General features: G+C 40.4%; 2 protein-coding genes across 6 annotated transcripts in view; both read right to left on the bottom strand.

Moving 5' to 3' along the window:
* Window positions 1-2,160, bottom strand: part of ERCC3 (ERCC excision repair 3, TFIIH core complex helicase subunit) — a 30,326-nt gene extending 28,166 nt beyond the window's left edge. Inside the window, exons 1-3 of one of the 3 annotated variants that reach the window (XM_025000103.2) lie at window positions 1,860-2,160; window positions 1,521-1,726; window positions 646-882 (exon numbers count right to left, since the gene is read on the bottom strand). In XM_025000103.2, coding sequence (XP_024855871.1) covers window positions 646-882; window positions 1,521-1,562 — 279 coding nt within the window. In that variant the 5' untranslated portion in view covers window positions 1,563-1,726; window positions 1,860-2,160. The remainder of the gene's footprint in view (window positions 1-645; window positions 883-1,520; window positions 1,727-1,859) is intronic. The other 2 variants (XM_015474411.3, NM_001045988.1) reach the window with 2 other exon arrangements.
* Window positions 2,161-2,677: 517 nt separating this feature from the next.
* The window catches only part of MAP3K2 (mitogen-activated protein kinase kinase kinase 2), a 97,778-nt gene continuing 83,252 nt past the window's right edge, over window positions 2,678-17,203 (bottom strand). The window contains exon 17 of one of the 3 annotated variants that reach the window (XM_059877694.1): window positions 2,678-4,314. In XM_059877694.1, coding sequence (XP_059733677.1) covers window position 4,314 — 1 coding nt within the window. In that variant the 3' untranslated portion in view covers window positions 2,678-4,313. The other 2 variants (XM_059877692.1, XM_002685232.7) reach the window with 2 other exon arrangements.

Here is a 17,203-nt window from a genome sequence, read left to right as displayed (position 1 = left end):
AGTCTGTTCATGTTACCACACAGTACACCCTGGACCAAGTTGTTTAACAAACAGAAACTTATTTCTAGAAGTCCAGGATCATGAGGCCAGGAATTTCTTTTCCAGTGAAGGTTCTCTTCCTGGTTTGTAGAGGGCTACCTTCTCAGTCTGTGCTCACATTACCTCGTCCTTGTACAAATGCAGAGAAAGAGCATATAAGCCTTCTGGTATCCTTTCCCATAAGGACACTAATCCTATTGGCCCTACCCTTTTAACCACATTTAACTTTAATTATCTCCTTACTCCAGATGCAATCATATTACAAGTCAGGTAGGTCCTTGAGATGTGAATTCTGGAGGAGGCACAATTCAGTCTGTAACAGCCACACTTTGGGCTGTATTCCCAAATAACCCGGGCCAGAATGGGCCTGAATACCCACTGTGTTAGTACCCACTGGCTAAGAGCAGCTCATGGGAAGTGTAGCCTCAGCAAAACACAATACTGGATCCAGAAGAGCAGCAGCCAGGGTGATTGGTTATTCTGCTCCCCACACTGAATCTGAATGGCATTTTCTTGACTGCCACAGGCTAATGATGTACAGCACTTGTCCCTATCATTCCTACATTAAGAAGGAGGGCAAAAGAACCAGCCTTAGCCCCCACTTGCCTTAATAAACTGAATGATTCCCTCTGGGACTCCTGTCTTGCTGAGCTTCCTGAGATAGTCCGTGATGTCGCTGGTCTGCAGCCCAACGCTGACAGCTGCATACAGGGAGTAGGCAGTTAGTTTGTACTCATGCACGTGGGTTGGTCGGCACACGGGTTCTGCAATAGCCACCAGGAAGTCTTGAGCGTATTTGTAAACTGGAGAGAAGGCTTCTAAAAAGATGTGGCCATCAGGAGCCTGAGAAACACCAAATGGACACAACAGTCAAGGAAATTAATGAGATGATTAGACTCTTTTCCACATCATTATCTAGAAAGGATAAGCTGCCCAGAAAACCAACACCAGGGATACTTTTGTAAGCACATCTTCAGTCAACTGTAGGGCCTGCTACTACTTTTATCAGATACAAGGATTAGAGAGAATAGAAGACAAAGTTTCCAGAGTCAGTAGCTGCTTCCCACTAGTCTTCACAGGAAAAGCCAACGAACGACCTTACTGGCTATCTGTCTGGCTAGATGACCAATGAATGGAGAACATTAATTACTTCAAGTTGAGCAAAAAAGCTGCCTAGCAAATGTCTGATTAATTTTTTCCAAGAGGAATTAAAACGTTACACAATACATGCCGCTACTCCATAGATGAAAGTAATTTCCAATCACGCGGCAGAACTGGAGAGAGAATGAGAGTAAAAGCAGGGGTTAGTGAGGAAGGAAGCCCAAGACCCGCCAGCACATGAGAGCGAACACGCTCATTCTATCTCGGCTGTTTCAGTCCGTGACTGTGAAAGCTCGCTCTCAGTGGGCTCCGAAGCGCACGATCCTGCATTTCTGTTTGGGCCCCACCAACTCTTGGCCGCTGGCTCTGGGCGTGCTTACCACCCAGAGGGGTCTGGAGGTGTGGTCGTCCTTCAGCGGCATCTGCAGCCTGTAGTCCTTGGCTCCATACTCATCCACTTTGGTGCCGGACTCATCCACCTGCTTTCCGGCCGCGGAGGGAACAGCTTCCTGGGTGTCGTTCCCAGGGGCGTCGTCTTCCTCGTCTTCCTCATCCTCGTAGTGACGCTTCTTGGACTTCTTCTTCTCTGCAGATATTAACAAGGACACACAACGTGAGCCCTGCAGGAGCCTTGAGCTCCCCCCGCACTGAATAGTCGCAGGTCGGGGGAACCAGACTTCCCCAGCGCCAACCACCCCTAGCCCGGAACCACTGTGCACCTCGGGAGTCCTCTCCCTCACGGTGCCCACCTAGCCCGGTTGCAGGGCTCTCCGGAGGTCGGGGTCGACCCCAGTCCAGCGGCCAGTCCTGACAGCATGCGCCGGCCGCGAGCGACTCTGGGGTCGACCGCCTCTGAGAAGGCCTAAGCAGCAACCACACAGGATGAGGGGGCCGGCGGGTGCAAGCAACCCCGAAACACGCCCGCGCCACGTCTCACCGCGGTCGGCGCGGTCTCTCTTGCCCATGACTGCGCCCGCTGCAGCCTACCACCGCCCCTAGCCTACCGCGGCGGCAGCTCTCGGAGGGACTTCCTGTTCACACCGGAAGCTTTTCCGGCACCGCCCAGGAAGTCCCGCCGCGGGGCGTTCGGTTGGTGTGAGTGTAGCTGAGCCTGGCAGCTGTGCAATCCGCTGGCTCTTTCCCGGTGCAGGCGCTTTCTCGACACTTTTTCTCCTAGTCAGTGAAATATGTTTTGAGTACTTGTTATGACCGTCCAGGCACTGTTGTTTTAGCCCGTGGGTCAGGACAGTGAACTGAGAAAAGGTCTTGGCCTTCTGTAACAGAAAAATGTGGGCAGTAAACAAATGTGTTGAGCGCTGTAAGGAGAAATAAAAGAGAATGAGTTTGTGCTATTCTGAATGGATGGTGCTAGAATCTCACTCTGAAGCGGTGCTAATTGAGTGAGTGATCATGCAAGTGGACAATGTCCTATGTAAATACCAGAAAGGTACAGTGTGGACCTAGGGGCCCACTCAGGTTTGGCATTTAAGAGGAGAACCATGGCTGGGAGGGGTGGGGGACAGGAGACAGTATAGTGCGTGAACAGAACTGATTCTCAAAATGGGATCCCCTGGCTCATCGACATCATATAGGAACTAGTTAAAATTAGTTATAAAGGCACAAACACAAAACAGAGGAATCATAAAATTCTGCAGGCCATGGCAACAATCTCGCCCTCCAGATGTGATGTTCAACTTTGAGAACACCTAATATAGAGCCTTGTAGGTCATTGCAAAAACTTTGGATTTTATTATAGAGAGCTACTGGGGAATTTTTGAGCAGAGAAATGACAGTCTGATTTAGTATTAAAGGGTCACTCTGCACTAGATGCATTGTTGAAGATGGATTTTACAAAGTCAAGGGCAGCTACTGCAGTGCTCCAGTTGAGAAGTCACTGGCTTTATCCGGGTGATAAGGGTAAAGTTGATGCACAGTGGTTCCATTCTGAATATATGTTAAAGACAGCGCAGGATTTGCTGACTAGCTCTGGAAGGTGAGTGAGAGGAGTAAAGGAAAACCAACGTTTTTGACCTGAGCAACTGTAAAAATGATGTACCTCAGAGAAGGTACAGATTTTTTTTTTTTAAATAAGGGTGACTGAGCAGCACTCAGCCTGGTACCAGCCTGCTGCTGTCCAGCGCTGGGCACCCCTACCACTGGGGGACCATGGTCTCTACTGAGAAAGCTCTGTGGAGGTACGCTACTGCCAAATCACGCAGTGTACTACTTCATCCTGTACTACACCATTGGACGAGACCATACCATCCTTCCAGAAGCTATGGGTCCCTGCTGGGCTGCACCTTTTCCCAAACCTTGGAAAAACCCAAAGGAACCAATCTGTGGGATCAGCCCCCAGACAGCTAAGCACTGTCCTCTCCCAAAGGCTCCCAAACTGCTTCCTCCCACCTCAAAAGGTACAGATTTGAAGAGTGGTTCTGGATATATTGAATGTGAGTGGCTATACTAGTCTGCTTGAGTGCCATAACGAAACACCACAGACTATATGACTCCAACAGTGAAACTTATTTTGTCACAATTCTGGAGGCTGGAAGTCCAAGGTTAGGATCCTGCTCTCTTCCTGGCTTGAAGATGGCCACCTTCTTGCTATGTCCTCACACAGGGACTGAGGGAAGGGAAAACTCTGGTGTCTTTTCTTCACATAAGGGCACCAGTTTTCTCAGATTAGGGCCTTAACCATATGACCTCATTTAACTTTTATCACCTCCTCACAGGCTCTGTCTTCAAATACAGTCACGTTGGGAGTTAAATCTTCAGTGTACAAATTCAGGGGACGATGCAATTCCTACAAGCAGCCTATTACATAAATAAATGAAATGTCAAGTTGACAGTTGGGTGGAAATCTGAAGTTCAGGGACCTAAAATATGTTTGAGAACTGCCATCACATATCTATGATATTGAAGCTATAGGACTGATTAAAGTTACCCAGGGAACAAATGTAGGTAAAGAAAACGTCTGGGAACATTTTACAGTGAAGAGGCTGGAAAATGGTGAATTCTTCAAAACCAGATGAATGAAGAACAGCCAGTGAGATAGGAAAATCAGGAATCCTGGAAATCCTTTTATTCATCTCATTTCAGGGTCAAGGAAGTGATCTGCTGTGTTAGATGCTGCTGATCAGCTGAGCAAATTGAAGACAGACTCAGCCACAAAATCTGCAATGTAGAAGATCAGTTCTCAGATAAATGACCTTCAGTAAATTGAAGCTTTGTTGTTCCCTGCTCTAAATGAATTTCACTTTTTAAGAAATGGAGGAAACACCACTAAAACTTTCTTTGGCAGGTTTACATTTTCCCTCTGATTAATCATTTCCATGTGAAAACAGGGAAAAGTATAGTGAAGGCTATTTAAATCATACCTAACACAACCCTAGCCATCTATATTTTGGCTTTTTTTCCCCAGGCTTTTTTTCCTGTGAGTAGGTGTTTTTTTAACATCAAGATGTTGCTTGGACATAGAATTTTTTTTATCTTTAAAAAAAAAAAAATCTTAACATAAGCTTTCAGTTCAGTCACTCAGTCGTGTTTGACTCTTTGTGACCCCATGGACCGCAGCATACCAGGCCTTCCTGTCCATCACCAACTCCCAGAGTTTACTCAAACTCATGTCCATTGAGTCAGTGATGCCATCCAACCATCTCATCCTCTGTCGTCCCCTTCTCCTCCTGCCCTCAATCTTTCCCAGCATCAGGGTCTTTTCCAATGAGTCAGCTCTTCGCATGAGGTGGCCAAAGTACTGGGAGTTTAAGCTTCAACATCAGTCCTTCCGATGAACACCCAGGACTGATCCTCCTTTAGGATTGACTAGTTTGATCTTGGAGAAGGAAATGGCAACCCATTCCAGTACTCTTGCCTGGAAAATCCCATGGATGGAGGAGCCTGGTAGGCTACAGTCCATGGGGTCGTGAAGAGTCAGACACGACTGAGCAACTTCACTTTCACTTTTCACTTTTATGCACTGGAGAAGGAAATGGCAACCCACTCCAGTATTCTTACCTAGAGAATCCCAGGGACAGAGGAGCCTGGTGGGCTGCGGTCTATGGGGTCACACAGAGTTGGACACGACTAAAGTGACTTAGCAGCAGCAGCAGCAGTTTGATCTACCTACAGTCCAAGGGACTCTCAGGAGTCTTCTCCAACACCACAGTTCACAAGCATCAATTCTTCAGCGCTCAGCCTTCTTTATGGTCCAACGCTCACAACCATACATGACTACTAGAAAAACATTCAAAAATGAATGTTTAATGACTATTTAATGAAGTTTAAATAGTTAGGCCACCTGATGAGAAGAGCTGACTCATTGGAAAAGACCCTGATGCTGGGAAAGATTGAAGGCAGGAGCAGAAGGGAATGAAAGAGGATGAGATGGTTGGAAGGCATCACCGACTGGATGGACCTGAGTTTGAGCAAACTCTGGGAGATAGTGAAGGACAAGAAAGCCCAGCCTGCTGCAGTTCATCAGGTCACAAAGAGTTGGACATGACTTGGCAACTGAAAAACAACAGTCATAATTTATTTAGTCAAACCCTAATTTGGGGGTATTGGAATAGTTAGTTCCAGGTTCAGTTCAGTTCAGTTGCTCAGTCGTGTCTGACTCTTTGTGACCCCAGGCCTCACTGTCCATCACCAACTCCCGGAGTTCACTCAAACTCATGTCCATCAAGTCGGTGATGCCATCCAGCCATCTCATCCTCTGTCATCCCCTTCTCCTCTTGCCCCTAATCCCTCCCAGAATCAGGGTCTTTTCCAATGAGTCAACTCTTCCCATCAGGTGGCCAAAGTATTGGAGTTTCAGCTTTAGCATCATTCCTTCCAAAGAACACCCAGGACTGATCTCCTTTAGAATATACTGGTTGGATCTCCTTGCAGTCCAAGGGACTCTCTTCTCCAACACCACAGTTCAAAAGCATCGATTCTTCGGCACTCAGCTTTCATCACAGTCCAACTCTCACATCCATATGTGACCATTGGAAAAACCATAGCCTTGACTAGAAGGACCTTTGTTAGCAAAGTAATTTATCTCTGCTTTTCAATATGCTATCTAGGTTGGTCATAACCTTCCTTCCAAGGAGTAAGCGTCTTTTAATTTCATGGCTGCAATCACCATCTGCAGTGATTTTGGAGCCCCAAAAAATCAAGTTTGACACTGTTTCCACTGTTTCCCCATCTATTTGCCATGAAGTGACGGGACCAGATGCCATGATCTTAGTTTTCTGAATGTTGAGCTTTAAGCCAACTTCTTCACTCTCCTCTTTCACTTTCAGCAAGAGGCTTTTTAGTTCTTCTTCACTTTCTGCCATAAGGGTGGTGTCATCTGCATATCTGAGGTTATTGATATTTCTTCTGGCAATCTTGTTTCCAGCTTGTGCTTCTTCCAGCCCAGCGTTTCTCATGATGTACTCTGCATATAAGTTAAATAAGCAGGGTGACAATATACAGCCTTGACATACTCCTTTTCCTATTTGCAAACAGTCTGTTGTTCCATGACCGGTTCTAACTTACCCTATTGTAAATCGCTCTATAGAGTATTGTCAGATATTAATCTTTAACTGCATCTTGAACTTAAGACAAATTTTGGTAAACAGAAATAATGGCTTGGGAGTTCCCTGGTGGTCCAGTGGTTACGACTCTGCACTTCCACTGTGGAAGGCCTGGGTTTGATCCTTGGTTGGGGAACCAAGATCCCCCAAGCCATGTGGAGCAGCCAAAGAAAAACAAAAAATGACCTTGAATATACAGCATTTATGCTCTAACTGCCAAACCCGGTTAATTTTCCTGAGGATGAGTTGGATGGCATCACCAACCGGATGGACATGAATGTGAGCAAGCTCTGGGAGCTGCTGATGGACAGGGAAGCCTGGTGTTTTGCAGTCTGTGGGGGCTGCAAAGTCAGACATGACTGAGCGACTGAACTGAATGAACGGAAGTTTAGTAACATGTACGGACTTAGAGTTGATGTTAGAATAAGACTTTGGGGGAAGTTGGGATGGGGTGAAAGTTGGGATGAGGTCAAAGTATTTGGTACCCGGGAAAAATATGAATTTTCAGGAGCCATAGGGCAGACTGCAGTATGTTTGTGTTTCCCACAAAAAGATATTTTGAAATCCTAACCTCTAGTACCTCAGAATGTGACCTTATTTGGAAATACAGTCTTTAGAGGTAATCAAGTTAAAACGAGGTCATTACAGTGGGCCCTGATACTGCATGACTGGTGTCCTTATTTAAAAAAAAGAAACAAGAGGGAGACCACCACATAGCCACATGCCAAGAATGCCTGGGGCCACCAGAAGCTCGAAACAGGCAAGGAAGGACTCCCCTGCAGGTCTAAGGGGGAGCACGGGCCTGATGATGCCTTGTGCGTGTTGCTGTGTGTGCTTATGCTCAGTCATGTCCCCACAGACTGTAGACTCCCCCATGGCCCCAGGCTCCTCCGTCCATGGGATTTTCCTGGCAAGAATAACGGAGTGGGTTGCCATTTCCTCCTTTAGGGGATCTTCTGGACCCAGGAATCAAACTCATATCTTCTGCACTGAAGGTAGATTCTTTACACTGAGCCACCTGAGAAGCCCACCTTAACTTTGGCCTTATTGCCTCTACAGCAAAACAAGCCAGCCAGTTTGCAGTGCTTTGTTACAACAGCCCCCAGTACTGAACATGGAGAACTCAATTTGGGGCTTTTATAGATATATTCTAGCACATCTGCAATCATATTCCTACACACAAAACTGATGGGTCAGAGGATATACAAGACTCTAAGGCTTTTGACTTGGTGTTGCTAGGCTGCCCTGTATATGACAGTGTTAACTTAAATGATCTCCAGTACTGTGGGAGTGTCCTTCTCTACCCTCTGACAGTAGTCTTTTTGTTTTTAGTCACCGTTAATTTCTGATTTGGGTAATCAAAGTATCTAGAGAAATATGCCAGAGCACGCTGAGGAGAACATTACAGACTTGTATCTTGGGAAGATTTAGTTGCAATGTTTCTAGGCTGTCTCCTAGAGAGTGATCAAAGCAGGCAGAGGAGAGACAACAGTGTGTCCAAGAAGAGCTGTGGACAAAGCAATCACAGTGGAAATAAATATCAGCTTTATTAACACTCAAAGTGCCATTCATTTATATTCATTCCATAGTCCAGAAGGTTACTTAGAGTAAGCCTTTGCACCACAATCTTTCAAAAAATGAACATGTAAGAAAAAGCAATTTTCATTGTGCTAATTATTGCAGGCCTTCATGCACGATAAATCTAAACAAAGATGTGTGCCAACCATATACAAATTTCCATATAAACAAAGTCATTGATCACTAACAAAATATAAACATGGTTTCTTTCACATTAGATTAAAAAAAAAAGCTATTTACCAGCAAGAAAAAACAAGTACATAAAAACTGTAAAACTCAAAAATTTTATACATTTTTACAAGCACAATTTTGAATGAACACAAAGTCAAATGTGCATGAAATGTGGCACATACCACACTGTATCTGGCTTCTGGTAGGTTTTTCTAATCATATCGGCTCCTTGTAACATAAGCTTAGTGACATTCAACTTCAACAGTGGACTCTATTCCTAACATAAGTAATTTCACATGATACCGCATATTAAAAACAAGGTTCTCCTTAAGTACAACAACATTGTCAGATTGGAAATTTAATTCCCAATTCGTTTTCTGCCAGTTACTTAAAATACAAAATACGGTGTAAAGACACAATAATGTATGTTTGGACATTTCTAAACCAATTTATAGTTAATCACAGAGAATCACAATTTTTCAATATATTGTTTTATGAGTGAGGTCTGACCTTGCCCAGTAAGAAGAAAACTGAAAGTTGAAATCTTTGGGGTAGAATAAAGGAAATATTCAAAAACAGTAGGACAGGCGAACAGCAACTGGAGATATAAAAGCCTTGACATCTCTTCAAGATAATTTAGTTTCTCACATTTTTTCATAGCTCTGAGAATTCAAAGGTTGTTTTAGTGGACAGTGTTTTTGCTACTGCTTAAAACCTATTTTTTCCCCTTAATTTGCATTTCATAGAATTCTCAATGAGAATTCAATGTTCTCTGCAAGAGTATTTTAATTGATAGATATCTAAGTAAATCTGCAATCAACTGTGGAAATACAAATACATTTTGAATGGTAAAAACAAAATTAAGAAAATAGTTTTGATCAGCCAGCTGAAAATATATTCATATAGTAAATAATCTCTCAGAAAGCTTTATATATATTTAATTATTCTAACTAAACAGTACCCTTATAAAACAAGTTCATAAAAATGTAGAAATGAAAATAAGAAATTACTGGGATATATACACATACCTACAGACAGAAAAAGACATCTCCACACACACATCCCCCAATACACAGAGTTACAAGCATACTTTCAACTTAGTCATGGATTTTAGAATACATATAAAATCAGAAAGTGATGTTGAACTCCTGAGTTCTCAACAAAGATAGAACCATAGATAAGTATACTTTGTAAAAGCATGAAAGTCCATCTAAATCAGTAATAGCAATGCAGTTACTGATGGCTACATCTTGAAAGAAGTTTAAACATAGAGACACAGACAGTAGTTCAATGCACACATTCACGATGCTCACACACCCATCAACAATTATTGGTCAGAGTAGTAAATCAGTGTACAAATAAACATTTCCAAAAATGTGCAAAAAAGTCAACCTTGATAGGAAAAGAACACCTCTGTACATAAACTGCCCAGCATTTAACTGAGATTAAAAACATTTACAGAGAGAAACTAACAGATTAAATATAGAGAATTTAATGGCTACATTTAAAAATGTACATTAGGTCAAAGGGTAAATTTACAAATTGATAATCAGAATTTGCAACAATTAAAAGTTTATTCTCATATTTATCCAAGTTTACTTTTATTTACAATGATATCTGAATAAAAAGAACCATGTGAAATGTAAGAGATGTCAGACATTAAAAGTATTTTTGGTATTAACTCTTTTATAATATTTCAGAATGCAGGGTAGCAAATTTTAAAACCAACAGCAATAGAAAAAATGTAAACCTTTTACTTACTAAGACTGTATTAAAAACAAGTGCTTGTTTTTAAAGAAGTATTCTTATCCTTAGACACTGCACTTTCACTTGAATGGGGTATATTCCAAGGGTTTGGCCTACTTTCTTTTGCCTGTAAACCTTTCCAGCGCAAATGTTTCCACTAGTTCTTTCTTATTCCAGGTGGAAAAAAAGTCTTTGGAAAAATGAGAATATGACAAATCTATTTTGAAGCCTAAGTGTCTAACAGAGTTAGATGTAATTTTGTTACTTATCTCTCCCCTCCAAGCAATGCTAATGCTAAATCACCAACAGTTAATTACACAAATAAGTGAAGACAAAAGTGCTTTTCAGTACAGTCACAAACTTTACTGTCCTCAACTGGCATTAAGGGACTCAGAAATCCTACTTGGGGACAAATTCTGCATGTATGCTGGAGAGCAGACTTGTCCTTGTCTTCCAAAATGTCTATGGCACAAAAAGTCCATAACCTACTTTTCTGCAAAACTTTCCTGGAATGCCCCTCAAGTCAAACACAAGTTCATAAATGTCAAGACATTAAGAAGAAAGTACGCCCCCAACCTGAGGCATGTGTGTCGATGTGTATGTATATGCATCTGTGGTCAAGTGACATTAATAAGATTGGCACGTGTACAAGCTCAAGTCTGTAATGTCTATATAGTTCCCTAATAGTTGAAGTAAATTCTGCATGTCTAAATGCAAACACCGAGCACCTGTCCTTTAACTTGAAGGATAGACTGAGATACAAATTCTACTAGTACCTGTTTTATCATTTTTACACTATTAGCTTACAATTGGGCAGAAGTAACAGTGCTAATCATTTTGGCTATGTGTGCAGAGAATATAAAAGCTTTGGTTTAAAGTGATTCTGATAATACAGATTGTAAATACAAACAAGAAGTCATTAGGCATAGGGAATAATAGTAATCACTGATTTAACGCCTTTTCTGTTAACAAAAATAGCATTACTGTCAATTAAAATGCACAATTTTGAAAAATATGAAGAATTACATGAGACTGTAATACAAAGCAAAGATAAAGTTTATTCTTTACTATAGCTATGACTCCTCCCTCAACTTTCTGAAACTAAACCATGTCCACTCTCACTACCATCGAGAGAAGGTTCTCTAAACTGCCCTAAGAGCGCACTACCCGCTACAGCTCTGAAAGGTGAACACAGAGTCAGTAGGCACGATAACTCCCACAACTATTATGGCATCCTGTCCAGGTCGCGGCAGAAGTCAAAGCAAAGCTAAAGGTGACTATCAAGTAGGAACAGTAGCTTCACAGCACGCCTTCCCTAGCCAACCAAAAAGAGGTATAAAACAATTTCCTTTTGAACACTTGGTAAGCTAAGGATGCTTGTTTTGATAATGTCTGGCAGAATTTCTATTCCAAAGAGCTCATGAAGAACTATGCAAAACCAATTACTTTCTATTTAGGAATTATATATAAGCTATTATACACACATACAAATTCAATTTTAATCTACTTTTAGCAACCAAGAGCTTGGCAATTTACAATAAATACCTTTATTAAACAACTGTTTGTACTAGCTACTTTTGGAAAATGTGCTGGCATTCCAACATCAGTAGGTTATACATATTTAAATTGTTCTTCCAAGAACAGAGACTAATCTAATTGGACATTCACACCTTTCCTTCCTTCCCACCCCTGCCCCAACTCCACACACACACACACACACACACACACACACACTCTTCACAGAAAAGCTAGAGTTTTAGTCAAAATGCTAGCTTAAAAGTAAGGATTAGAATTTGCTATCCCTGGATTTCTTGCTCATTGCCCTAAGTCTCATTGCCTTAACATTTGTAAACCATTCAAATGATCTCTTTAGGACAAAAACCACCATTCCAGTTCTTCTTTGAAAATCGTTAACTGAAACATGATATGCAAAGAATTTGAACAGTGCCAATGTGATTGAAAAATCAACTAATCAACTTGGAAAATAATTTACTATGTCTCTTTAGAATTAAAATATCTTTCTATCCTTATCTTAGAAATTTGTGTCTAGTAAAACTGCAATGTGTCTATCACAAAACAATGTTAATGTTTCTCTTCTAACATATTTTCAAAAAAAAGAGGTAGAAAAGGGTAGGAGGAAGCAGGCATTAAGAAAAGTTTAATGGCCAGTACACAGTCTAAGGCCAAAGGAACTCCTGAAGCCTACTGATTTTGGAGAAACTTTCATTGCGGTGGGTAATGTGAATTATTATTGATATAAAACAAAATTAAGGCATACAGAGAAAAAGGCACTACGAAAAATTAACAATTAAACTGCTTTTCATTAACATTTTAACCAATCTTAAGATTCAAATAAATATGAACATTACATACATGTGTAACAAAGGCCAAACTTCATATAAAACAGTAAGATCTCAAGATTTTCCTGATCTTAGTATAAAAAACACTGTTGGCAGAATTCAGTTTCTATCAAATGTTTTGGGTATTTTAATAATTCAGACCAAAAGAAAATATTTTCTTTAAAAGAAAAAAGCAGGGGAAAAAAAAGTGCCATGTGATGGAATAAATGCCCCATCACTGGGACTGTCTGAACAGAGGCTGGGTTTTCAGAGTCCTGAGCGAGAGGGGGCCTGACCTGTGGCAGATCTCTCCAGCTGGGGCACTTCTGCTGTCTGCTGTTCAGTTTATCACAGCCAATGGCCACCCAAAATCGCTTTCCCCTCACCTTATAAGTAATAACAGTTTAAAACATCACTGACGAACTTTTCAGAGTTAAGATATGTCAAAAAAAACAATTGTTTGCCCATTTTTTCCTCCTAGACTGTGACCTCCTTAAGGACAAGTTAACTTAATACCTGACATAGTAAGTCACAATATTGAATAAGTAAATGAAAAAGACTCACCATGTTAAAAAAAAATAGATAGATCCCTATACTTGGCTGACACTAGGTGATTTTATATTGAACTATTGGTCCCAAATGAAATCAATGACAAAGAACTCTGCTGTGGGCCAAGGAGTTTGCATCTGGCAAATGTATTTGCTTTTGCTCCCAAGCTTGGTTGTCCCTATAAACTGTTCAAATTGTATTTTCTCAGTAATTTCATGTACCTTATTATACTTCCATCTCAGAAATATTACACACCAGACCTGACATATACAAGAACTGAAGTAGCAGAGAAAGCTACTCTAAAGAAATAATTTCACCTTTTAAATGTAGCTTCTATTGGAAATAAGATAAAGACTCCTTCAAAGCCAATTCAATTTACTATGAAATAAGTTTTAATTTTTCTTTTCTAGTTCAGCCTATGCATTAACATTTCAATCCATATAAATTATGTAAGGTTGTCATGCCTTTGAAAACTTTTCTAAGGCAGTAGTCTTCAACTGTTTCTCAGGTTAGAAACATGTTTTGTAAATGAGGAAAATTAAAGATCATCATATTGAAACTTTCAAAGTCTGTATATTTTAAAATACATTTTAAAGAATTATCATCAAAATTTCTATTAGTCATTATGATATTTTTCAACCCTTTTATTCAATATAATTTGAGTGCAATGTAAAAGATCTTGTATTTGGTCCAAGCCTAAGTCATGCCATCTTGAATCTCTCAAGGCCTAAGTAGAAAGGTATATCCTGAAAAGCACATAAAAGACTGCTAGTGAATCTTCTCCAGCACCAAAAAGTCTGCCACTATCAAAGCAGAACGCATTTTAAAGGCACAAAGTTAGCAGTCTGGTCATTTTCCAGCCTCAGCAAAGAAACATTACAGTATAGAAGAATCAGGCTGTGCATTTAAAAAACAAAACACATTTATAGTCATCCTAAAAAGTTCAAATTTCATTTGTTGATCCATAGCATTATTAGAAAGAAAAAAAAATGGAGTGTTACAGCCCCTGATAGATGTGTTTGCTTTCAAATTTTTCTTTTTTAAATTTAATTTTGATCTTCCATACCTCACCCCACTTTAAGCTTTTTTGTTCTACTAGTTTTTATATATATTAACTTTTTTGTGTTTTTGGTACCTTTAACAACTTGTATGAAATAAATTCACATCACATTTTTATATAGCTCTGTAAACTATTATCTATTCTTAAGTCTTTACATAGAGAACAATACTTTTCCATAGCTAATATTTTTCTTATAAAACAAAGGTCTTACGCAGCAGTGTTAACATAGTAGTTTCTTTTCAGGTGATTTTATTTTCTATAGCATTTTGGAAAGAGAGAGAGACTGAAAAAAGCAAACATTTTGCTTTGGGTTTCACAGTCTCCCAAGGTTTCTCTTTAAAGAGCACTTGTCTCATATTCTGCACTGCTGATTACCCTGACAGACCAAAATTGAGCCAAAAGAAAATCACAAGCACACAGCACAAGGGAAGGAAAAGCCCACTGGTCCAGATACCATGGTCTTGCTCAAGTAGAAGAGATGCCTTCACTCATAAAAGATGAAGAAATTATAATAGATCCACATCCTTGGGGACTATGTTTATAGCACAAGATTTGGCAGTTGATTTTCTGGGGGGTGGGAGGTAGGCTACTAATTCATATTCTTCCTTGCAAGCTGCTTCCTTTCATTATACGGGAATAGGAGAAGCTTTAACAGCTGTATTTGTGCTTTGACTTCTTCTCAGACTAGCTAGTGGAATTTCAAATATTCCTACAGGGAATGCCAGATAGGACCTTGATACAGTAAACCAACATCTACTTAACTTCAGAAACAAAGTATTTTAAAACGATTCCTAAACAAGCATACCTTTCAGCAGAAAATAAAATACCCAAGTCCCTTATGAATCCCATGAAAGGCATCACACTGAGGGCCTCCAGGAAGAATACTATTTTCTAGACCCTTAAAGTACTCAGCCCTTGCTCTAATATGCTGAAAACATTGCAAGTGGCCAAATCACTATATCATTCACGTTTTTCAGTAGCACAGGTCCATCAGAGATAGTGGGAGTTTCCCAGCAGTCTCTTTCTGCTTAATGTCCTTGGCTCTTATACTAGAAATATCTGGCAGTTTTTAACCTTCGTTTAAAGTAGTTAATACTTTGTTTTAATATGCCTTTCTTTTCCCACAATTATGAATGAACTGACTTCCGAGGAAAGAATACATACATACAGATGGCTGAGTTCAACAGGCTCCATGTTTAAGTTAATTTTATTTCCAAAATGAAAGTTACTGATTTGGGTGCAATATGCAGCTGGTAAGAAAAGGATTGCTCCTTGCTGTTTGTACAGATCATTCACCCTTGACTTGAAGTAGTGATCTCTGCTCTTGTAAAACCCTCATTATGCACTATATCACTCTCTGAAATTTACTTTTTGCAAGGAACCTGCTTTGTACATAGCCATTTTTGGTTTATAACCAGGGCTAGTATTGATCTCAGGGATTCTCAACTTCAGCACTTTTAATATTTGAGGAGGATAACGCTTTGATGGGGAAGGGAGGTGCTGTTCTTGTGTATTCTAGTTTGTTTAGCAGCATCCATGACCTCTAACCACTAGATGCCTCTAGCATCCTCTTTTTTATGACAACCAAAAATGTCTCCAGGCATTGCCAAATGCCAGGTAAAACTATCCCCACCCCAGCCATGAAAACCACTGTTTTACATGGTAACTGTTTTCTGAGGTACTTTAGTCCTCTGTGATCCAAAGAACAAGGGTTTTCTCTCACAACATTAGCTTTTAAGACATGGATACTGCAGGTTAAACTCTCAGTTCCTCAAGATGTTTACCTGCGGGGAATCAGGAGCTGGAACTGGAAAGATACAGTATGCATGATTTCACTTCTCCTTCCCCTTGATTTTGGGGCTTCCCCCTCAGGTAAAGAACGCAGTTTAACATGCACTAAACCACACTCGGTTCTTTTCATTTCTGCTGACTGGCAAATGTGGCCTCTTCTACTCTCAGACATTTAATTAGAGCAGTCTTCTATCTTTTAATTTGAATTTGCTTATTGACTTCACATATCTGCTTTAAAATAAAACAGTATCTTTTTTTTTTTTTTAAAGCAGAAAGCTATCCCTCAAGGTTGATAGATTCCAGTAATATGGATCTATTATAGTGTATTTGCTTATTATACTGGTTAGGATTAACAAATAAACATTCCTCTAGAGATTCATATTTTCTATCAAGATTCCTACTGAGCAAAAAGCTTGGTAGACAGAGGTTAGGATCTAAAGAATACAGATACAAGAAGAAACCTATATTCTTTCAGTTGAGTACCTATCCTAAACTCAAGTTTAGGGCTCAACCCCACAAACGAGAATCTATTTTAAATACTATCACTAAAAACTACAAATTATACATCATTTTTTTCTTCTCGTTTTCCTTGTCTCCCCATCACTGCCAATCCGTCAGTGACACAGGGAAAGACTCTACAATCTTTAGGTATTCCAATGATTTTTTTGTACTAAAAAGAGTGACTATGTACTAAAGTGCTGTATGTCTCTGAACCACATCAGTACATTATAAAAATTAAAAAAAAAAAAAAAAGCTTCAAGTTCTTATAAGGGAAAAAGAAGATTAAATATAAAAAATTTAGGTTACTATTATTATTAGTAATCAAATTTAACCAAGAATCAAGAGAAACACTTTTCCCTCTTGTCTTTTTCCCTCCGCATCTCTCTGTTATAAACAAGGAAAAGTGCAGTCAGAGAGAGGGTGCGTGGACAGCAGGGAGCTGGGCAGGCGCACAGAGGCCCCGGCCGCTAGTGGCAGTGCACAAACGTGTGCCTCAGCAGGTCGTCGGCGGGCGGCCTCAGTTTGGCCTCTACAAAAATCCGTTTGAGGAAGTCTCGAGTATAGTCGGAGACATGAGGTGGCAGCTTTGGGTTCGTTGGCTGAGTGGCGATTTTAAAGATGGCAGCCATCGCTTCAAACTCGGCCCAAGGAGGCTTTTCAGTTAGCATTTCTACCACAGTACAGCCCACGCTCCTAAGAGGGGAAAAAAAACACCTTACACAAACAACATCATCATGAAAGTCAGTTAACTAACTACCTACGAAATGAGA

This window comes from Bos taurus, chromosome 2, assembly GCF_002263795.3.
Source record: "Bos taurus isolate L1 Dominette 01449 registration number 42190680 breed Hereford chromosome 2, ARS-UCD2.0, whole genome shotgun sequence".
NCBI lineage: Eukaryota > Metazoa > Chordata > Mammalia > Artiodactyla > Bovidae > Bos > Bos taurus.
The sequence above is the reverse complement of the archived record's forward strand: the minus strand, read 5'-3'. Positions and strand labels throughout refer to the sequence as shown.